Source organism: Electrona antarctica, assembly GCF_951216825.1.
Source record: "Electrona antarctica genome assembly, chromosome: 18".
NCBI classification, from domain to species: Eukaryota; Metazoa; Chordata; class Actinopteri; order Myctophiformes; family Myctophidae; genus Electrona; species Electrona antarctica.
The window spans coordinates 22,148,104-22,172,377 of record NC_136799.1 but is presented as its reverse complement, the minus strand read 5'-3'; the positions used below and the strand labels follow the sequence as shown (position 1 = coordinate 22,172,377).

The window sequence follows — 24,274 nt, the reverse complement described above, 5'->3', positions numbered from 1 at the left end:
GCGTACGAGGTTCACATGCGCAAATATAACAGATGTACAAGTTATCGACACGAATGGTACTTACGGTATGGTACACGATGTAAGCTTGTAGATCTGTTTATTTTAAGCATGCGCCGCCGCCACCACGAAAAGTTATGACGCGCGCACATGTGGGGGGAGAGACCCGATATATTTTATAGCTCTATGGGAGAGACGCAGACAGAGAAATATTTAAAATCATCCTGTCTCGCTCTAGCGCACGGCCGCACGCATAAAGAGCCAATGGAGCAAATGTTAAATAAGCTACACAGGTGGTCCTAAATGATTAATTAATTACATCACTATAGCAAAAGACGTGATATAGGTCAACTCAACTGCAGCGGAGCTGTTCTGACTTGAAGCTTAACTGGCCAGCACGGCTTCAAGTTTAAACCATAAGATGACATGGAAATGCTCGTCGATTTGATGCGCAGAAATAACAGGCCTATATCGAATCAGGTTAAGGTGCACAGTCTGCACACATGGAAGAAAAGTCCTTTTTATCGGGATTCGGGGATACTTTGTTGTAGGCTATACGTCTCCGGTGAATTGTATGCACCAGCAGCAAGCACATTATTGTTCAAACACCTGCTCCTCTGTTCATCTGTTGTCTTATTTGGCTAATAAAATTATTAAGAATTAATGCAATTTCAAGTTGTTGCTGCAATCATGATTCATGTTGCTGTTCTCTGTGTGACTGAAGGTTGCGCCCAAAAAATGTAGACAGTGATTTCCCGCACCCCCTCATGTTATTTTTCCCTCGTAAAATGACCTCTTTTCTTTTTTTCACTATTTGGTTCGCTTAACGTGTCCACGTGTCATTTGTTTACATATTTGGTACGCTTTACAGTCCAGTGTGAACACCAAACGGACCAAAATCAAAATGCAAATATGTGGTCCTTGGTCCTTGATCCGGACCTTCTAAGGGAACTTTGAGTGTGAAAAACGGCCTCGACAAACTATCGCTAGCTGCTGCTGCAGTCAAGAAAACTACACTGAACATATGTGCATCTATTTCCGCGTGTCGTAGCACCGCCCAAATCGCGCAAAGCATTGTGGGACATGGAGGCATCAAATCATAAAAATGTAATCAGTGGTCGGTCGGACAGATCTGTGTGTCCGAAAGGTGTGTACGAAGCCTCACAACAAACTTTCCTGACTTGGTGGAGACCTGTGCTCCGAGGAGCACACTTTCTAGTTTTAGTTATGGAAGTGCCCTTTGAGCCCATGACCACATTGATACCTCACTACAGTTAATGTATAAGGTCAAGCCCATGATTCATTTTACATATAGATTAAACACAAGAGAGACTGAACGTTAGTGAACTTAAAAACTTTATTTGAAGATGTGACAAACAGGAACAACATGGTCATTTCTATAAATGATTCAATAACCTTAAAGCCCTTAACTTCTTCTCTTTTTTTAATAAACTTTTTATTCACAGATATATTAAACACTGAACAGGTAAATTCTGCAAACACAAACAAAGCTCAAACATTTACTTTACAAATGAACATCAGTCCCTTACTGTCCACAACCAAGTTGATTCAACTATTCCCCAGACTCCTGAAATATCACACCAGTATTTGTGTCAAAACATCCTGGCAATATAAAATGCATGAATGTATTTTTCTTTAATGAATGAATCCCTCTTTATCAATCCCACACTGCACACATGTAGTTGAAGATTAAGTCATACTCTGACATAATAAAACCGACTGAACATTTACAGTATTTACAGAACCCTTTAAGACACAAAGAAAAATAACCTTAATTTGGTTTTAAATGTACATTTATCGACTGAATTCCAGTGTGAACTTAACTGTACATGTAAATCTCTAGCCCTGCTAGAAAACATGGGACCACATATTGATATAGGTATAAAACAAAAACAAAATGTCTCTGTATACCGATTGGCTATGGATAAATATCAAATTGTTAAGAACTCATAACACTCACAGTGAGAAGAAGCTGATCAGCTACACAGGAGGTGTACTGTTGTATTTTAATCAAACACTGCCATCTAGAGGTTGCATGTTAAAAATGCACATCCTAGAATACAACATTCCAGTGGATGATTAAAAGCACAAAATAAATAACACTTTATAATTTCTAAAGCTTTGTATTTCATAACATGTCTTTCAAAACAAGAATACTTTTCAAAATGTGAACAAATGTGTGCCTAGTCAGAGTAAGAATACCTTTAGAAGTCACCAAGTATAATTTAAACAAACTGGGGGAACTTTTACATTTTTATCATGATTGGTGACACCTCATATATACACAAATTCAATTCCTGGTATCACAAAATATTTCCGTAAAATATCTTCCATAAAATGTAAATTCCAATCTATGCAACTACAGCCAAGTACTGTATCTATCTACTAACAGGTTCAAACATCACTGATATCAGGTTATTAAACATACAGATATATTCAGCCAGCTAGTAAAGCATTTTATAAATATGAAGCAAATGAAAGAAAGAAACAAAAACCTATGTCCTCAGAATTAACCTAACCATCTCTGTTAAGACCTCATTGATGGTATTCACAGTGCCCAAAAAGTATATACTGTACGGTGTATCTCATTGCAGTAACTGAAGCAGTAACCAGTGGTATATAATATATAGCTTTTTGTTTTAATAAACGCAGGACAACAGACACTAACAGAGCAACTGAGAGGTGATGCCGAAGTCCAACGTCTGACCATACAGGAAAAACATCTATTTTCAAGACAAATCAACAGCACAAGATCAACAGAACATACCTGCTTCAAAGTGCAAAACCTTGCCCTTAAAGATTGATTGCATGTTTTCAAAGGAGGGATATTTGCTAGTCTCAAAGGGATTTGCTGCAACAGTACTCGGGTTAGTTTCAACCAGGAAAAGTACTGTAAGGCAATGGCATCAACAATGTACATTATATACACATTTGAGCCGGTAACAAGTTGTGAGTGCACACTTTGTGCTCAGTTAAGTTCGGCAAGTCATAGACCGTGAAGCGCGTCTCCAAACCTACCCCTGCATTTCACGCCAGCTCTGTGGTTTCCATGCGCTGGCCCCAGAATATACACGGACAGCAGACACACAACATTAACGGAGAAACAACAACACGAAGCAGTGGACACATGACATTCACGGAGAAACGGAACAACACCACCACAACCGGCCCAGCACGGAAAACACAGGGTCAGTGGCCAAAGATAAAGTGTGTCTCTCACTCGGATCGCACTGAATCACAGATTCGTGGAGTTAGACCGAGACCCGAGCTTCTAGTAGCATGTACAGTAGCATGCAGAACAACAACTTGATAAGCATAAACCCTCCCTGATGGCCTGCAATAAATCAAACACTGTGGGTAATGCATAGCTAAATTATGTGCCATGACTAGCAACCATTATTGGCTTTGTTGGCACACCAATTCCACTAGACTGCAGCCATCAGTTGAACAATGTGATGCTGCAACAACACTCCTGCTAGGCCCACATGTGCTGACCAGGTATTGCATTCTGACAATGTCTTCTTCATATGGTTTCCCCAACACTGCATTCTCTTCAGCACAAATAGAAGGGGCCTTGGACAGTTCCAGCCCATCTGTCCTAACTGCTGATCACAAAACTGACACAACCAGGTCACTTCAGTTTCTTTAAAAGCATTGCAGAGGAGTTTCACAATCCCATTGAAACACCTGATGCTCCAGCACTCCTATAGTTATGGCACATATACAGTGTGCCTATTTATTTTGGTTATAAGCCAGGTGGTGTATCTTAAGCGCATCCACACATCACTGTCTCAAAAGGCAACAGGAGCATCTGCTGATCCCTCTGGCTCAGTGACAGCAGACAACAGCCTGAGAGAAAATGTTAATGCCTACGTTACAAAGAGACAACGAGTGGGGTATTATAATGATACTAATAATAATAATAATGATAATAATAATAATAATAATAATAAACAGCCCATTAGCTCGAGTTTCAGTTCAGTTCAGATCTAGACCTTTAATAAAGCACTACAGAGAATACGCCTATCACTACAATCAAACATCAAAATTACATCAGAAACAAAACCTCAAAACAAAAAAAGTGGCACTCTGAACAAGCTGTTCCCTAAAGACAGGAGGGGAGGGGACTAGTTAGGAAGTGGGAACCAGCCTTAAGAGACTGTGTTACTTAAAAACACCCAATTTCTCTGACAGCATACCTGGGTCCCCACAGAGTCAGTGAGCGGAATAATTTTCTTTGGAACAAACAAGCAGCGCATCAGCTAATAGAGCACGTCTCCCAGAGGGTAGTTCAATGTAGGACACTCCACTTCCCCTTCCTCCGCTTAAGCTATTAATAAACCTAAACAAAAGAGAAGAGGGCTAATGAGGCAGCAACAGGGAACTCATGCACACAGAGCTTTGTGGTGTTTAACTGCAAGGGATACTAGACAACAGATACTACTTGTCTATTTTAAAAGCACCGGTAAACTTTTGTTGGCTATTTCAAGTGCCGTGTTCTGATCCCGTCGACTGCTTAACCACTTTCAACCCGGCGTCACTATTTAAGCATGTCAATATAGGTAAACATTTTCATTTGTTTTTTCCTTTTCCAAAAATAGATCTAAATAAAAAAAGTCGTTAAAATTATAATCAATTGAATAGGCGTACATGGATGCATAGTTCTGAGTGAAGAAATGTACTGAATGTCTTGCTACTAAAAGATACTCTTTACATATTTTACTAGTTAGACAGAAAATAATGTGACAGAAAGAAGCATTTCTGTACATATTTGCACGAAAGAAAATATCTCATGCAGCTTAAAAGCAGACTGTGAAGTTGTCCCACTGTTGAAAATGGAATTAGATGAATGAGTTACTTAAAACAGAAACGTCCAGATAAAAAAAAATCCCAATGAAGTCTTATTCAGGTGAAGCCTTTTATACTGTATGTAATTTCATATTCTATATTAACAGAATATCCCAAATAACATGGGATAATATAACTCATGTTGCAGGGATCATATCTGTATTTTAAAAATATATACAACTTTGTGTTTTTTTTAAAGGGCCTTTGCTGTTCAAATGTACTGCTCCTTATCATTCCAGTCACTCCAATTGTCAGAATAATTTAAACATACTCTTATTAAAAATAAAAAAGTATAAATAATAAAGTATCAGCGTCATAAAAGAATGCAAGTTATCACACAGTGCAAAGATCATTATTTCAGTCATGCAGTACAACATGGCAAAGAGAGGAAGTGCTTTGGAAGAAAAAAGCAGAGTTGGTTTAAGTTCCTCATTAGGGTATAGGTTTAAGGTATAGGGTATAGGGTTTAAGCGATATTAATGAGTGCATTAATGACAATAAAGAACACCCTTGAGTGTAATATTGCAATTATACAACAGTTATCCTTAAAACTAAGATAATCGCCGAAAAATTATATATTTTTAATGACAGATGTAGTCACTACGACCCGATTTGTTATGGGTAGATGGGGTTAGAATTGTTCAAACAAACAAGATGTATTCTACAACGTATTTCCCGAATGCAAGTGTGTAATGGGGTGGCACCTGGGCTGGCACCTCAGATTCCAGGGATGATGCATGACACACGAAACCACCCACTGGACATGCCACTGGACACACCACATTTTCTAAATACGGTAAAAATATGTTTTTAAGTGGTTAAGAAGCAAGGCGGTGATAAGCAGGGGAACTTTTTTGCAGCAAGTCTGATGGACAGAGGAACTGCGTCCACTGTGTTCTGTTGCACAGTTCACTTTGTTGCCAGTAAACTAATTAATCATATTTAGGTCAAGAAGTACCATCCATCACCACACTTTAGCCTGCAGCATACTCCGAAAGCAATTCAAACATTTATTCTGAGAACGAACCATTTTATACTGGCTGAGGCTCAGCTCTGAGTTCTTATTTTGCCTGCTATTTCTGTCATTATTTGGTATTTTATACATTTATGTTTTTCTATATTTGGTTTCTACATTTTCGAATTATTTTGGTAAAAAGGTATTCTTTGCAGTTTAATTTCATATTTCCGTTCCATTCTGTTCGTATGGGTTCCATTCCTCATTCATTCCCTTTGAGTTATGTGCAGACAGTGAGGTAAATGATTTGTTTATGTGAATTTTATTTTATTACATTTTATGCGTTTTGTTTTCCGTTGCTTATTCTGAACACTGTTTATTATATTTTGTGTTGTGTGTCAGTTTGACGTGGGCGTTTGAGCACAAATAAAGCCGCCAATATGTACAAAAACTATTGACTCGTTCTTCTCATCAAAAGGGAGTGACACTTATACTGTACATACTGTACACAGTTCTGGAACAGTGATTTTACCAAATATCTATTCTGTTTGTTTACATCAACCTCTGACATAACCTTGACATAATTTGTCTCACCATTTCTGGCGACAGAAACGATGGACAAGGTGTGTGTGCCATCTCTCTCTATTAATTACTTGTCGTCTGCTCTGATGACTCTGATATATATAATACCTCATAACCACCCACAGACAACCCTCCTACAAAGCTATCTATGTTACACTGCCAGCAGATTGTGGAAAGAAAATACAAATCACAAGTGCATTGGGTGTCTGACCAATCACATGCCTCTTTAGTGACGTTTGCTAGTTTGCAAGTCTTGGAGGTGTAGGATGGCCAGGCACTGCGTTTGTACGTTTGCTCGGCAATTACCTAATTCATTCTGTTGTTTGACTGCTGAAGCATTCATTATTTCTTTGTATGCTGCAGGCTTTACTCTACAATACATGCTCTACGGACTACTGTAAATGACAGCCATTTTATTCCAACTTCATACTCAAGGGGTTGGCAATCCCCCAGTAAGAAGTACAGTAAGAGCAAAATGTCCACTGTGTGAATATCTGATAGGTCAGATAGTAATTTTCTTTTGGCACACAAACAATATATATTAGCAAGTCTAACTTGCCCCTTTGGCATGCTGAACCTCAGCAACCTCAACTTAACAACTAATACCCCCAAGGGCTGGCCAATCTGAATGTTCTGGTAGGATATTCCAACCAGTCCCATTCTTTGTATTCATGTTGAAATTATGTCAACTTTTAGGTCCTTCACTATAAAATACTCCCAGTCCCACGACAATTCCGCTAAAGGCCCACATATTGGGTTAAGTATCAAACCATGTGGTATGTCAACCATGGTAACACAGTCATCCTCATTACAGCTACCAAGCTAAATGACCAAGATTCTGGACAGATTCCTTTCCATTAGGGCCACTTCCACTCAGGTTTTTGACTGACACAACTGCATTTGATTGACTATGAAAATACTGTATGTACACATGTTCTTATCAACAGGCTACGCTACTTTAAAAGCCAAAATAAATATTTAAGCAAAAAAGAACCACATAGGAACCATAAAAAGCGGCAATGCATGTCAGTAAGTAGGCAAGCAAGTAGGTTGAAGTGGCTTATTGTCGGTTTCATCCAAGCAACAAGGCCACGACCCCCTAACAACAAGGCCCTAGACCAGGGAGATGGATTGCTGAGGTGGAGCACCTCACCTACTGTCAGCTCCCAATACTTATGCACAAACAAAGCCATGCTACTCATACGCTTAGTTGGAAATGCCTGGGATCCAACCCAGGCACGCTAAAGCAGCTGGTAGGGTAGAGAAACTTGAGCCACTGCTCAAATGTACCATCATTTAGCTAGTTTATTTTGCACCATGCTTCTGAAGATTAGACACTTTAGACACTTACACACACTTTTACATGGGCTCTGTACTTAATGTGTAGCCATGGGGTCTCACATTGAGAGTTGGAATTAGAGATGCACTATATTGACATTATGAACGATATCCGATCTCAGATTATTTGCAGGGTCATATCGGCCGATACCGATATATTACTTTATTATATTATATTTATATTGAAATTTGGTGAAAGTAGACTAACACCTGACATTCTCACAGAGAGAGACAGGGAGACTGGCTTCTCTGCCAGTACAAAGCCATTGACGCTCACATTATTATTGAGTTGCGTCATCAATATGAAAATGAAAAATTCTGTGAAAATAACCTGGATTATTTTGAGATTGGTTCGATACCGATATGGCCGATTTTGATATGCTACCAATTATATTCTGCATCTCTAGTTGGAATTAATTTATCTCAACGAGTTGGCAACTATGAACATTACATAGACATTGTATTTCTTTCTTTTTTGCTCAATGCATAAATGTCTCTACATACACAGAATATCTAGTTTTAAAAAGACTCGCACTGTGTCCATTGATTAATCTCAGAGCCATCTGAAGCACACACAAATAAGTTAACATAAAAACAATATAGCTCATCATAAATAAACTTCAGTCTGTAAAGTTTTAACATATAAATTACCCTGCTCCAGACATTTCTCAGAAGAAGAAAAAAGTGGACCCCTTTACCTAATAAACTGTATAAAGTACACTGCAACGTTCCCTTTAAAATCTCTAGAGCTCTGGACACATGGCCAAAATGTATACTTTGTGTCAAAGTATAAGTTAGCCTCAACATGTTGGACACACAGGGGCAGTAGGACAGCACATCTGTTTGCTGACACTCTTCCCGGGTACACTCCCTGATTGATACTGTCTCATGTGAGAGGTGGGACATGTTAAAGACTAAGGGAATTACTAAAGGCTATTGCTAGACATGATTGATTGATAGATCGATTGATTGATTGGTTGAGGTTGTTGCTGCTCCTGTTGCATGCTCATTTCGGAGTCATGCTCTTGTCCATGCATTTGAGGCAGCGAGCTGCCAAAGGGAGAGTGAGAGTAAAAGAAAGAGATAAGGGAGAGAGGGATCTCTACACTGTTCCTATCCATCCTTTAGTTCAACAATATTTGCCTGTGTCACTCCATCTCTCTTTCACTGACCCTCTGAGAAGCAGAAGGCTGGAGGCACTGGCTGGTCTGTGTGTTCAGAATCCGTACCCGGGGTCAGAGGTGTGTTGACAGGGGTGCTGCAGCAGGGCTGGGACATGGAGGGGTCGCTCTCCGGTGGGGTCTTCTCCTGAGACTGGGATGAGGACGAGGAGGACTGGGTGCTCTCGCTGGAGCTGCTGCGCGTCTCTGTGCTGGTGCTTGTCTTCTTCATCTTCCTCCTTTTGGCCAGTGGCGCCTTATCCACCGTCTGTAGGCGGAACCCCTCTCGCTTGCACTTATTGAAAGCCTGTGAAAAGCCAAGGGATTGATCTGGATTAACGTCATGTAAGAAATGATAAAAACACAATGATAGAACAGAAAGGGGAGGAATCGTTAGACCCCCCCAAAGACAAAATGCCATGATTGAGTGTGTGTGTGTGTGTGTGTGTGTGTGTGTGTGTGTGTGTGTGTGTGTGTGTGTGTGTGTGTGTGTGTGTGTGTGTGTGTGTGTGTGTGTGTGTGTGTGTGTGTGTGTGTGTGTGTGTGTGTGTGTGTGTGTAATTTCATACATGGAAGGTGGCTTTGACATAGGTGTGAACGTTGGCGGTGGAAGAGCCCAGGATGTCTGGGGTCATTAGGGGGTTGGAGGACAGCTGGCTGTCATCCTGGAGCCAAGCGTTGTAGCGCAGACCACACATCTTAATCCTCTTGTTTGGATCCACCGTCAACAGCTCTATGTGAAGCCAGACTCAAACCATTAATGTTAGCTTTTCTGAAAGGGTGAGCCAAAGCTGAACTGGAAAAGAGCAAGCATTTCCCTGGCCAGGTAGTTCAGCCAAACTGAGCTGCTCAGTAGAATTTTTAAGGTTTAGACTTACAAAAAAAAGAGAGCATATACTGTGCCATGAACCATATAGGTTGAGAGTTCTTAATTCATGGCAGACAATTTCTCTGCTATTCCTCCAGTAAAATGTTATACCCTTTACAAAATTTCCTGGGAGAAAAATAAATAAAAACAGTAAAACATTTTGGTTGGATACACATTGCTGTCAACTCAAATCTAAATCTTTAAGCTAAGTGAGACTGATGAAAAGGATTCAACTTTCCTTCCAGTCTAAATAGCAAACAGCTCACACAATTAGATTTTTTTCTTGTTGAAAATAAAACTTTTAATGACAAGACCAAGTAAGGGCCTGAGGTGACAAAACAGATCAACATTGACTTCACAAGCTCAATGGTCAGCTGTCAATTTGACCACTTAAAAATGTTGCCAGTTAACAGCATGTTTTATTATAGGCAAGGCTAGGCTGAATTAGTCTTGGGTATGTTTTGTACACAACACAACAACACAGCATAGAATACTGTATGACCTATAACATAACTGGGCATAAAATATAATTAGACCAATTTAGAGTGCAGATGGGCCAAGTACCTTTGGAAATTATACAAAGCGAAGGCTGGGTGGGATAATGACAACTACATCAGTTGTAGTGCTGCAAGAACTGGCCAAAAATGACAGTCAAATATTCCTTTTAAAACACCACGTGGGTTCGACTCATTCGAAAAAATCATTCGAACCGTTGAGCCGATTCTACTCTATGGCTCCGAGACATTGACACTTTCAAAGAAACTAGAGAAACGGTTGGATGGCACTTACACCCGCCTGCTAATGAGAGCGCAAAATCTGTCTTGGAAGAGCCACCCATCGACTAATCTAATATACGGCAACCTTCCCCGTGTTTCTTCACTAGTCCAATCCAGAAGAACACAGTTTGCCGGCCACTGCTACAGAGTTGACAATGAGGTTATATCTTCCCTTCTTCTCTGGAGTCCTGCCTCAAAGCAGACCAGAGGTCTGCAGAGGTCAGGGAACTGTCGTTCCCTGATGTCATCGCTAGGGACACATGCATCAGTAAGCAGGAACTGGGGGTGGCAATGAAGGACCGGGAAGTCTGGTGTGGCATTGTGAAATCGATGATCTCGACCGCAGTCGAAAAATGATGATGATGATCGAATGTTGAATGTATATAATTTTAATATAAAATATTGTAGCCTAATATGCAGTAAAACGTTCTCTTTCTTTCTCTATATGTGCCGGCCGCGGTTGGTGCTGAGAAATGCGCTCTCTTGCGAGATCAAATGAATGATTCATACTTATTTGAACTTATACCCTAATTTTTGTAATGGTTTAGTTTAGGGACTTATCTGGGGAACAGAGACGCATCACTCCAATGATGTGCTCGCCTCATTGTGCTGTGATAGAAGTTGGAACAATCCTTACCTCCACATCAAACGGGAAATAATCAAAGCAATGAATTTTAAATCAAATTAAGGTAGCGTAAAAGATAAATGTGTCACGGAGGGAGCTTTACTACAAGAGACAAGAATCCATGCATAGTTTCTACATCGTGTTTTCTGTCGTCGAGTCACTGTCTGTAAACTGTCTGCCTTCACTACCAAATGAATCACTGTTTCAGCTTGACCCGTTAACACTTGATTAAACGTGTGTGCTTTCTAAAACAGAGCAACTTAAAGTCAAAAGCCTACAGACTCCGAGGCTTATATAACTCTATGCTCCGAGGCAACTGAGTGTGCAGTGTGCACCCACACGGGCCCCACCGTGTCTGTGTTAACAGTCTATGTTAACAGGCAGGTAGCGTAGCAGCGAGTCAGCTGATTTATTCTTCGTTGTATGACAGTGTTGTGTGGAAAACATAACTAATCTACAAGATCACAATGCGTTGCATCAACGACGCATTGTGGACTTTTAAATGGGCTCGCGTTTACACACCGCACAGTCGTACAATTAAGTAAAGCTTGATGGGAGACTATGGGAGACTTCTCCTGCTTTCTGCCTCTGACTGGCGGTTCTTTGATCTCGTTAGACCAGCCGCCGTTTAACGTTACATGGCCCAGAGTCTCGCGAGAACTCTCACAGCATTTTATTATTTCTATTTTTCTTTTCGAACCTTAATTTTTTTTATAGTTGATTATTGTTTAATTTTTTTATATTCCAATATTCCTTTGAATATGGAATATCCGTTTTCAGCACTAATCAGTTGTAAACTAGAAATGATACTAGCGCTAAACTTAGCAGTGTTTAGCAATGGGTGTAAAACAGGGACCACAGAGTACATCCTCACCTTGTATGAGGTCCTTAGCCTGCTGGGACACATTCCTCCAGGCCTCTCCCTCGAAAGAGAAATCCCCCTGTTTGATCTTCTTCATTATCTCTGCTGCACTGGTGTGGGTAAGGCTCTTCTCCTGGCACTGGAATGGTACCTGGCCTGACAGCATAGTGTACTGAAACGAACAAGAACATCACGGTGAGTCCATTTCAGTCAAATAACCTGGCCAGACATCACAGTGTACTGAGACGAACAAGAGCATCACAGGGAGTCCATTTCAGTCAAATCACCTGGCCAGACATCACAGTGTACTGAGACGAACAAGAGCATCACGGTGAGTCCATTTCAGTCAAATCACCTGGCCAGACATCACAGTGTACTGAGACGAACAAGAGCATCAACTGTGTGTCAAGTTCCAGAGTGAAAGGAACCTTGGTTCCTTTCACTCTGGAGTATATCTGGAGTATATCTGGAGTATATCTGGAGTATATCTGGAGTATATCGGGAGTATATCTGGAGTATATCGGGAGTATATCTGGAGTATATCTGGAGTATATCGGGAGTATATCTGGAGTATATCTGGAGTATATCTGGAGTATATCTGGAGTATATCTGGAGTATAGGGTTTAGGTTGTTAGGGGGCTCTAATTTCCAGTACGAGAACTTTGCTAGTTTTAGAATATGGGAGTGACCTTCACAAAAATGTAGTTAGTTATTTAAAATACTTGGTCTCACACACACACACACACACACACACACAGGAGAGATAATTTTCATGTAGTTTCATTAAATACATAAGGTTTCTGCATCATGAGCAATTTAATAAACTGAATCCGTCATATCAATACAACAACCAATCAAGATGTGCTGTGCCGTATATTAGACTGCTGGATATCTAATGTAAACAAGCTTTTAGGCATTAGATTATTGCTTGAAGACCAACACACTAAATACCATATATTTTAAGGAGTCAGTGACATGGACATGGAATTTAGGCAACACTGGTCATGTTTCCACCACAAGTTGGTATCTGAATATATATTTGTAAATGTAACTATTTTATGGCGATCATTGTGCTAGAGATGAGACAGTCTGGATACGAGATTACTTCAGAAAGAAATCAAGCAGGCATTGAAACATGAACGAGCACTACATTAAATTGGTGTTAAAATGTGATCCGCATTTTGAACATTTGTGACATTTGGTAGGCTATTGATGGGCATTTAATATTGAATCTCGTTACACAGTTTAACTGGAACCCACTGTTACACTTCAGATTTTGTTAGCAAAATAACCTTTTAATTCAAACATTTATATTTTAAATCTTATCTACTTTGTCGTATCGAGAGAATATCTTCCGCTTCCAATCACTGTATTCTGGTTTTGCTACTTTTCAAAGCAATTAGAAAAAGCATTACTTGGCATAATCCAATGCCATGGCGTTCTACTGCAATTATAATAAATTATTCAGAGAAGTCAACAGAGATCACCGTCCATACCACATCTACAGTAGTATTGTAGCAACAACATGGCAATAGCCTGTGCCTTTTATCTCTCTGTATGGCTACGCCATAAAATGAGGGGCAGAAATAATGTTGAGATTACTATTAAGCCTGAAAGCCTTGGCATGCTTAATTAGAGCCGTTTACTGGCATCTCTAGCCATTTGCACTTCTGCAGTACTAAGTGTTAATGACCATGGTTGGATCTCTGCTGAGTCTCAGAACAAATAGAAGAGATCTTTGTGCTAAACTGCCAGAAGAGAACACTCTCACCTTGGCCTGATTATATCTGCCCTCCAATTTCTCATTATGCTTAATTTATTCTTAGTTTTGCGACCGGTGTCGCTTGCCAAATATAGCAGATCTACAAGCTTGGACATCAGCAATTTTTCGGCACACATCACATACAGCATGCAACGATGTAAAAATCAGGCTTTAGAGTCACAGCAGAGGGCTTTAGGCTGTGTACACTCAGATGTATATGTATCTCTCTCTCTCGTTTTCTCTCTGTTCCTCCTCGCTTTCTGGCACATGCATATTGTGGAAATGCACTCTGTTTGATGTATTTTTCGGACTCTCCTTAGCTCGCTATGTTTCCAGGGCATTGTGCAGGCAGCTTGTCAGGAGCCATTTCGTCAGGGCTCCATGAGGCGGTATTGCTCCCTATCCCCCCCAGGGGGCGACAGTGTGGAGCAGTGCTTACAGAGATAGAGAGCGAGAGACATGACAAGAGAGTAAGCGGGAGTGAGTGAGAGAGAAAAGGCTCTGCATGCATGAATAGTCTCTCTCACTATCTCTCTCTCTCACGCATGCCCTCTATCCACAAGCTCTGCTTCTAATGTTAAGCATGAATTATACTTGGTTGCATGCCGGTGTCGTGCAACCAAAATAGCTAGTCTACGCGTTGTGACTGTGCGCTTGTAGATCGGCTATTTTTGTTGGCCGACACATGCACAGTATTGCACACAACTAAGTATAACTCAGGCTTTACTCCTGTGCAGAGAGCTGTTGAGTTAGAATGACATTTGTTCTGCCGGGGAAAGCCAAGTCTCAAAAGGATGCAATCTTCAGCTCTACCAGCTCTCTGAGTTGGAGCTGGTTACTAGTGGGTCTGTGGTGCATGTTGAAAACTGTGTCAGCACACCACAGGACACCAATGCATGCAGTGCTGAACAGGAGAGGGAGATGGAGATCACACAAACCTGACACAAACGTATGTGTCGGACACGGACACGGACACACACAGACACACACAGACACACACAGACACACACACACACACACACACAATCTTGAAATCCAAAAAGGGATTAACAATGCTCACTGCTATTTCCTACAGTCCTAGGGAGAGTACAGACAACCGCATGTCTCCTCCGATACAACATGATGCCACTTCTTCTCACCCGACAGTGTGGAGTTTTACAGAGAGGACACAATGCAAGTGTACGGTCCTGTGTCATTAGTCAGACGGCTCATTATTCCGACGGCGTGTTGGTCCAGCCTGCGCATTACTAACCATATCCCTAACCCTAAGCAAACGCGAAGCCACATAGTCGGACTAATGGGATGTCAAGAGTTATGGGCAGTCCCCATGTGTACAGTACATCTTATACTTCATAGTTGCACACCCCACTGAACAGGGGCCTTGATTGACCAACCTTTTTTTTTTTAACTTTAGAATAAGACACTATAAGTGGTCCATAAGACACTAAGTGGACCAGGAGCATGCCACATATAGGCTTTGGCCTGACAGCTTTCCTGTCCATCTTCATTGATACTATCAATAAAGGCAGAAAAGCCAAAAACTAAACTTTTTAAAAAAAAGTACAAGACACTATGATGGTCCTATAAATCAGTGGTTTTCAACCTTTTCAGGCCATAACCCCCCAAAATAATTATATTATAACTGGGGATATATTTTAACTGGGGACGCCCACCCTGATAAGCACTTGGAATGTAGGAGTTGAGGCATTACATTTTGTTTGACTCCACAGATAAATATTGTGAAAATATCAGATCTACAACAGATCTACAATCTAACTAATCGGCAAAATGTTTGCCTCTTTTATATATTATTTGAAAATTTGGCCAAACATAAAAGTACATTAAAAAGGTCTTACATTCATTAAATTATCACTTGACTGTCATCTCGGGACCCTCCCCAAATCCACCCACAGGTTGAGGGAGCCACTGCTATAAAATGACCCTCTCTCTTGGTGTACATCCAGGCCCCGTTGCCCGTCTTTGCCTTTCACAAGGCCACTCACCAGGATGACCCCCAGACTCCACAGGTCACAGGACTCGTCATAGCCATCATACTTGAGGATCTCGGGTGCGGCATAGTGCAGTGTGAAGCAAGGTGTCTTCAGAAGCTGATTATCTGGAGGTTTTAAGCGAGCAAAACCAAAGTCTATGATCTTTATCTCCAAGTTTTCACTCTCGTCTGTGAAGAGCAGGTTCTGTGAAGCAAGTTAGACAGAAAGATAGATTGTAATCATTTATAGAATCCGGTTCACACCTGCACTGTCATTCTATATTAATTTGCATCTGTGACATTGTACTGTGGTTCAAATGTTTGTTATCGTTTTTTCATTATATGTATTGTGTTTTATATGCTGTGATCAGGGCGCCCTTAAAAAAGAGAGCTTGCTCTCAATGGGCTTCCCTGAATAAATAAAGGAAAAGGAAAGATAATAGATTTTTTTACACAGTGTTTATTGTCCATTTATAACTCTGGGAATATACAAATGGAATGAATTGTACGCGTAAATCATTTGGTTTCATTTGCACATTCTCATCGTGAAATGAATATAAGGAATAATTTATGAAAATGTTACAGTATGTGTACCTCTGGTTTGAGGTCTCTGTGTACAACCCCGACATCGTGCATGTGGCTGACAGCGGAGACCAGTCTGCGCATGATGCGGCTGGCCTCGCTCTCACTGAAGTGCTGCTTTCTGCGGATCCGCTCCAGCAGCTCTCCTCCACCCAGCATCTCCAGAACCAGGTATGTGTGGAGCTACACAAACGGAAAAAGTTCAATTTTGAGGTTTTTTTTTTTTTACTTCGCTAGAGTATTTCCAATTGTACTTTTACTTCTGCTCCACTATAGCTCAGAAGCAAATATTATACAAAAAAATATATTAAAAGAATGTGAGTTTTTGTCACACACACACACACACACACACACACACACACACACACACACACACACACACACACACACACACACACACACACACACACACACACACACACACACACACACACACACACACACACACACACACACACACACACACTTCACCCACTTCTTTATTCTTTGACATCACCCACTTCTTTATTCTTGACATGGATTGAAAAATGATATTGACGATATCAACATGTGCAAACATTCCTGTAGGGTTATGCAACTTCAACAAACAGTGAGTTCAATTACACCTTGAAGTTGACTGATGTGTTTGTAAGTTGATCGTGTTCTCTCAGTTTGGACTGCAAGTTGAAAACAGTCAAACACAGACCAGTGATCTGCTGGCATCAAATCGTTTTTTTATGACAAATATCAGCCCCCCCCCCCACCCTCTCAATCCCAATGTGAGATCAAACCAACACGGTGTTCTATGAAGTGAAAAGCAGGCCAAAACAAAATTGGTGATGGGAATAATGTGCATGTTCCTGGTAGTGGTGGAGGTACAGTTTCTCATTAGTGCAGGAGCCAGGGAACAAAGGCAGGGGCTGGGGTGAGGCCGCGGCGGTAGTGCTTTGATCTGGGTCACAGGTCCTCTGAGGTACAGTAATAACCCCACTGAGCTCATGAGAGTTTAAAGCACTGCTCTCGTGCTTGAAGGGCTGGTGCTAATGAACCTGGGCGCCATCAGCCACACAGATACACACTGTTCCACGGCAGAACAAGCACACCATGTTCCTCACATTGTGCACACTCGAGTAGGTCAAGTGTGGACCCAGATTAGGCAACACAGCACCGGTAAATCTAGGTTGTATGTAAAGGAGCTGCAAAATAAGTAGTGGTGCAGCTGATGTCGTTTGAAAATGGATACGATGTGAGATACCAGCAACAGGGAAAAGTGTTTCTGGGCCGATACGCAAAAAGATAGAGACCCAGAGGGCTCCCAACCCCTACCCCCATCCCCCCCCCCCCCCCCCCCCCCACCCCACATTAATCCTCTTTGTTCCAGTTCCAGGACTTAATAAGGCTGCAGTCTCTAGACATTCACAGTGAACATCAAATAAAATTAACTGGTGTGAATACAGACATAGTTTTGCACCTCACCCATGGGCGTCACACCCATATATATATATATATGGTGAGTACGACGTGACACCCCCACTCTCACAGATCTGTGGTGTCATCCCCCCCCACAATGGCTTTGTTGTTTTTTTCCGCTTGGATGTCCGCGATGCGTTATGATGATCCCGCCGCAGTTAGAAAAGCCCCACTGTGATTGGCCAACTCGGTTTCCCCTAGATGAAAGTCTATCGCCCCCGTGCACGAGTGTGCACGGAAATACACACGAATCCCCTCCCCACGCTCATCCACCCCCCACCTTCAGATACGCTATGACAGGGGTTCTCAACCTGGGAGTCGCGACCCCTTCGGGGGGTCCCCAAATTATTAAAAAAATAAAAGGTTTTTTTTTTGGCAACTGAATGGCTTGAAAATTGAAATTTAGAGTTTACATAGTACACATAGCGGCAGCGCATGCATAAACGTTCCTTAAGTATTATATCTGGTTTCAGTATTTATTTATGATGTATTTTTTCTATTATTAAGGTCGTTATTGTAGCGGTCAATTTGTATTGGTGGTGGGGAGGGGGGTCGCAAGGCCAAAGCATTTTCGGGGGTCCCCAGCCAAAAACGTTGAGAACCCCTGCCCCAGGCCTCACCTGATCGTGATAGACCTCATGTAATTTCACAATGTTGGGGTGGCCATCACACAGCTTCAGGGCTGCTATTTCCTTCTGTGTTTGCGCCTCCATCCTGAAGGTGTGAAAGTGAGAAAAAATCTAAATGGTAACTGAAGTGTGAACAATACAAGACAAAACCACAAAGACGCAAAACCATGCAGACAAAGTCACCCCAGTTCTATAATTCAAGCCGTTGTGCATATGAACAAGGGTGACATAGTTCACTAAAGTATCATTCACTTAGGTGGGCATCATCGCAGGAAGGTTGTGCTGTCATACTTGTCTTCCTAGAGGCACTCTGGGTGGCTGCTTGACACAGTTTATTAGTGGAGGAACTTCTGCTCATGTCAGAGGGTGTCACTGTCGGCACACCTTGAAGCCTAATTTATGCCTTGGGGAATATGCGTTGTGTGACATGTCACTCGACATTTTTGTTGAAGCATAAATTAGGCTTGTAATTGAGCTCTGTATGCAGAGCAAGAACAGCCCAGCTGTCTTGTGACCCGGGGGCCTGTGCACCAAGCTGTGTGGCCTTGTGCAATGTGTAAATGTCATAGTCAACAATGGTCAATCAATTAATCAAGTACTTAAACCATTACGACCTGAGGGTGATTCTACAAATGCCTTCTAAATCAGTAGTTCTCATACTTCCAAAAATGTTCCAAAATAACAGATGTACAAGCTTGTACTGTATCTGCTATTTTTGAATAGCCACGGCTAAAATCTCAAATTTAACAGATGCTTTCCGTTTTCAGTTTTAGATTCTTGGTCACCAGACATTATTACATCGTGGCTCTGCAGGAAAAAAAGGGGGTGTCAGTGTGTCCTTTCCCAAATTTGGAATCATCAGCCACACCATTCCCACGATTTGTTTTGAGAGAGGGATGTAGAGTACTAAGTTAAATGATGAAGACCAGTTTCTGACAATCTTAAGTTTACAAGTTTGCAGTGTAGCACAAACTCAGGACTCTGAGCAAAGCAAATAGGAAGATGTAGACAAGCATGTGAGCAGTTTCACCGAGAGGACTTAACACATTATTCTTCTGAGTTCAGAGACCCCCAAATGAACAGGCTGCCTGACTACTAGTAATCACAACAGCAACAGCAATCACCCTCATAGAATGAGAAAAGAAATATGTATTCAACCGTTTCATCACATGACGCCAATAGCATCTAGTTTGGCAAACATGTCAGCGTGAGCAGGGTTTAAGCTTGTACCTTTGGCTGACAGTCTTGATTGCTTATTGCACATTTTAGCAAAGATGTGTGGCTTTGTGATCATATTCACTTGACAGTCAGTGTTTCTAACCTTGCCCAAACAGTTTGTCAAGAAATTAACAAGCCATTAAATAACAGCTCATTCATAATATCTAGGTTAACACGAGCACATCAAAGGAAGCATGTTTGAGCTGGTACATTGTATTAAAATAATCATAACATAACACTGATAATATTTAGGTAGACAAGCATACTAGCAGACTATGAGCAAGTACCTCTTGCTGACAATCTTGACTGCATATTTCTGTCCAGTCTTCTTGTGTGTGCATTGTCTGCAGATGGAGAAGCTGCCCTCTCCTAGAGCGTTGTCCTTCATGTCCATCTCATAACTCATATAGAAAGGAGAGTCCTTTGGAAGGGGTAGACATTGTCTCAAAACAATTAGATCTAACATTACATTGTTAGATCCAAGAGCAAAATAAGTACATGTACGGAGGACATGCAGAGGTTGATTCCAAAATGGCATGTCAATGACACCTAGTCACTTAGGGTCATAGTAAAACATTTGTTTAAGCAAGAATCATTTCAGCTGTTGCATTTTTCATGAAAAAATATTTTTGAATGAATCTGTGGTAAGGCTTAGGGTTTATTTTTTCCCCCAAAAAATAGATAATTTGATAGATATTAAATGAAAACCTTTACCCTATTTAATTCAAGTTTTTTGTTTAGATTGTTTAGATTCATTTTACATCAAATACAATTAGTCATTTTGCCTCCAAAAGGACCTCTATGATAACCAAACTGAAAGTCTTCCCCCCATATTGGTCACATCACTAGAGAACCTGCCAGAGACACTCAAGATGTTTGTAAGCAAGCCCAACAAAACAGAGTCAAATGCAAACACTAGGCAAAACATTATCAAGAATGGCTCAAAGTTTACTTTAACGCTAAAAGGACAAGAAAAGGAAAAAAGCTATCCGTCAATGAGGGAAGCCATTAACGTGAGTGTTTGTGTAGTGGGTTCCAGGCCCATCCATCTTACCTTCATCATGGCGCTGCGGGCCACTGCAGCAGAGCCTGGTCTGTCAGAGCCCCCACACAGCTGGACGGTGTCATCCATCACCACGTTCCTCTTGAACAAGATGGAAGGGGCCATGAAGGAGTAGCCCTGCACCAAAACATGCATACAGGACCACCACACATTTACATTATGGAGAAACATACAACGTGGAGCTTGGCCTATGTCACAGCACTATACAGAACAGAGCCTCACATTGAAAGGGAATTCACATAATTTAAAGCCTCAGACTAAACCGTAGTATCACCATCCAATTGATATTGGATGGATATAGTGTGTGTGTGTGTGTGTGTGTGTGTGTGTGTGTGTGTGTGTGTGTGTGTGTGTGTGTGTGCGTGTGTGTGTCACACACACACACACACACACGACTGACATTGGCTGTCCATCTGTGCCTATTATTAGAGCTGTCATTCGTGGAAGGCTGCCTGCATGGTTCCAGCTGTTCGTAGCTCAGGGCCTTGAGCTGGCATTAATGTCTCCCTCCACTCTTTTCACTCAGACACAGAGACACCACACAGCTGTGTGGCACATAGTGACAGCCGTGGATGGACGGAAGGATGGTGTAGTTGAATGCATGAGAAGCCCCTAAATTACCAGGCTTGAATATTTGATTGCTCTGCTGTGAAATTACATCTCAGGCCCATTAATGCAATTTTAATCTTGTTTTGTAAGACAGTATTGTGGGGGGTTGGGGGTAAGCACACCGTTTAAAGTTGGGCTCGCTGCCATTACCTCAGATTGCTAGGCTTGCAAATTATAAAGACCACAAAATTTGAGACTGTGAATGGCAGGCGAGAGGTGAAGATAAAAAAGAAAAAAGCCAAGATGAAGTTGGCAATCAAAGGTTGAAGGCGTAACCATGACAGAAATGGTGATTCTCTCAAAGTGTAACCTTTTATTCCATGAGAGAAGCCTGTTAATGGATCTATTGATCTGCTGGGCTCAAGGATCCAGAAGGCAATCAGAGTTGAAAATTCATACGATACATCAGACAGACATCAGCTGGCAGAGTTTGCAGGCCACATTATGGTTCAAAGCCACATAAAAAATAGTCATTCACATCTGTTACCTCAATCAAAAGCTGCATATGGCAGTAATTACAAGCCTTCAGTGAAATCCCCTTCAGTCAATTTCAATACTGATGCACACAGACAGGCTTGTGTTGACTCACAAGCAACATTCAAGTGCATTCAGATTTTCACTTGAGCATTTCAATAACCGTGGAGTGAGTATTTATAATTTTACACTGCATGCAACCAAAGCCCAGGCGTAAAACCAAATAGGTATGCCTCCAAAAATAGTGTACAAAAACTGAAGCATAAGTGACAGTGAAAAGTAGGTAAATGTAACCTAAAAGCACCCCACAAAAGATATTCTCCCGTTCATAAAAAATAACAAAGCTATGGAGCCACAACAAAAATAGTCTGACTGTCTCAAACTCCCTCATGTTCTTCCCACCTGGAAGATACGGTCACAGTTCAGAGGCAGAGCTGCAGGAGAATAGGTAGGGTCCATCTCTGTGAACTCTTCTGCAAAATTGCTGACATCCAGCTCGTCTCGAATTACTGGCTTGAAAGGGGCGGGCACCTTCTTAGCTGCCAGATCTTCCCAATTAATTTTCTAAAAGAGATTATAAAAGGTGGGGGGGGGGAGAAAGTTTATTCAGCACCAATTTCTTCTCCTCATCCTCAAACTACATTCAATTTAGTTAAATGCTTTCCCCTCCAAGTGGCTCCGTGATGCAACGCCAACAGCCCACCCTGCATTTAAAACAATGTGAAATGTCAGGAGAGATGTGTCCCACCTGGTAAAATGGGTGTTTTTTTACATTTCCGGCCCCGCTAGGACCTGAGCCCAATCTCTTATTTGGATCTTTGACGAGTAGCCGCTGGATGAGGTCTTTAGCCAGTGGTCCCATTTCTTTGGGGAAAGGAGGATCCTTCTTTAAAATTCTCCTGAGAGGAAAGGGGCAGGGAGACAGTCAGTTATCGATGTATTGCAAGATTAATTTCAGTACAGCATGGAAATCAAATTAACAGTGGCTTGAAATCTGCTCAATAATATATATATATATATATAATTTATTTATTTATTTAGTCAAAGCCACATTATTTTGGCATTTTAATGCAAAAACTCATTGGAAGATTCTTGCAAAGTACAGATTTGAGTGTTCAAGTAATTAGTAAAATTGGAGAAATAAATAAATAAAGCCATCAACAGGAGAATGGCCTAATTTTATGTAAAATATAAAGTCTGATGACAATGACATCAATATTGCACAGTCCTTGTCAATATTGCACAACTGTAGTTGGAGATCAGAGAGTATCCATACTTGGCGATGTCTGTATGCGAGTTCTCATCTCCATCAACAGTGAAAGGTGATCCACCCGTTAGAAGCTCATACATCAGCACACCGAGACTCCACCAGTCCACAGCCTGAAAAACATTCAATATTACATTTTTGAGTGGTGCAAGTACCAGTAGGGGCAAAAGTGGCGCTGTTGTGCCAGAAACAGAGAGAGAGAAATAGTGCTGCACTGTTGCTTGCTAATGAGATAGAGAGAGAGAGAGGGGGGGGGGGGGGGGGGGGGGGGGGGGCAGGTGGAGAGGGGAGTTGCACCACTCAGTTCACACGGGTGTGATTTTTTTTGTTACGTCCCATTATAAAAGTATGAGAAAGTCAAATTCCTTGGTTTCGACTCTTCTCCATTCCAGGAACAAGTGAAAACAAAAAAGTACAATAAAAATGAAAACACCCATCCATGACCGGTCACTTTATAGAAAACTAAAGAGGAGTTCATTGTAGATAGTGTAATACACTAATTACATTCTGGAAGAACTCAGGGTGTGTTTCAATGAGTGGAAATAAATAAATAAAAATACAAAGAAGAGCAGCATGAAACTGTAATATACCTTGTCATGCCCAGACTGCCCTCCTTCCACAATTTCTGGAGCCATGTATTCAATGGTGCCACAGATGGAGAATGCTCTCTCCACCTGTGTGAAAACAAGAATTACATACTTTAGAACTCCCACGTTTTAGGAAGTTAAAACATTAACATTCCACGTTGAGTTAGAGATGTGATGGAATATTTAAAACTTGAGAATCTAAACTACTCAACCAGGGCCTCTGTCCAGAGATTCTATAAAGTTTGGTAGCCATTATTGGATTATTTTTAATCTGGAATTGTAATTTTTTCTTTTTTCTGTATTATTATGTTTTGGGATATTTATTTTTGTGGCGTATATGTCTGTGTACTATTGATACATTTATAAAAGACCAATACAAATATTTGAATAATAATAATTAACACAAGATACTAGCGTGGTACAAACGTGTGTTTATACCACGGAATGTGATGATTTGATTGGCTGAGCACGGAATGTGATGATGTATGCTGATAAGAGCGCCCCTCACTTCACACAAGTGTGATTTACTACTTTTTTTAAATATCTTTTTTCTGTTTTTATTGAGTGGTGCAAACCACTCCAACAACTGGCTTTGTACCCGTGTTTGTTCGT

General features: G+C 41.1%; 1 protein-coding gene across 1 annotated transcript in view; it reads right to left on the bottom strand.

Annotated features, from left to right (window-relative positions):
* Nucleotides 1–1,346: 1,346 nt before the first annotated feature.
* The window catches only part of rps6ka5 (ribosomal protein S6 kinase, polypeptide 5), a 33,105-nt gene continuing 10,177 nt past the window's right edge, over nt 1,347–24,274 (bottom strand). The window contains exons 6-17 of the mRNA XM_079527691.1: nt 23,666–23,749; nt 23,085–23,188; nt 22,557–22,707; nt 22,211–22,372; nt 20,717–20,842; nt 19,950–20,083; nt 18,436–18,529; nt 16,379–16,549; nt 15,798–15,989; nt 12,045–12,204; nt 9,471–9,634; nt 1,347–9,208 (exon numbers count right to left, since the gene is read on the bottom strand). Of these exons, the coding sequence (XP_079383817.1) occupies nt 8,906–9,208; nt 9,471–9,634; nt 12,045–12,204; nt 15,798–15,989; nt 16,379–16,549; nt 18,436–18,529; nt 19,950–20,083; nt 20,717–20,842; nt 22,211–22,372; nt 22,557–22,707; nt 23,085–23,188; nt 23,666–23,749 (1,845 nt within the window). The 3' untranslated portion in view covers nt 1,347–8,905. The remainder of the gene's footprint in view (nt 9,209–9,470; nt 9,635–12,044; nt 12,205–15,797; nt 15,990–16,378; nt 16,550–18,435; nt 18,530–19,949; nt 20,084–20,716; nt 20,843–22,210; nt 22,373–22,556; nt 22,708–23,084; nt 23,189–23,665; nt 23,750–24,274) is intronic.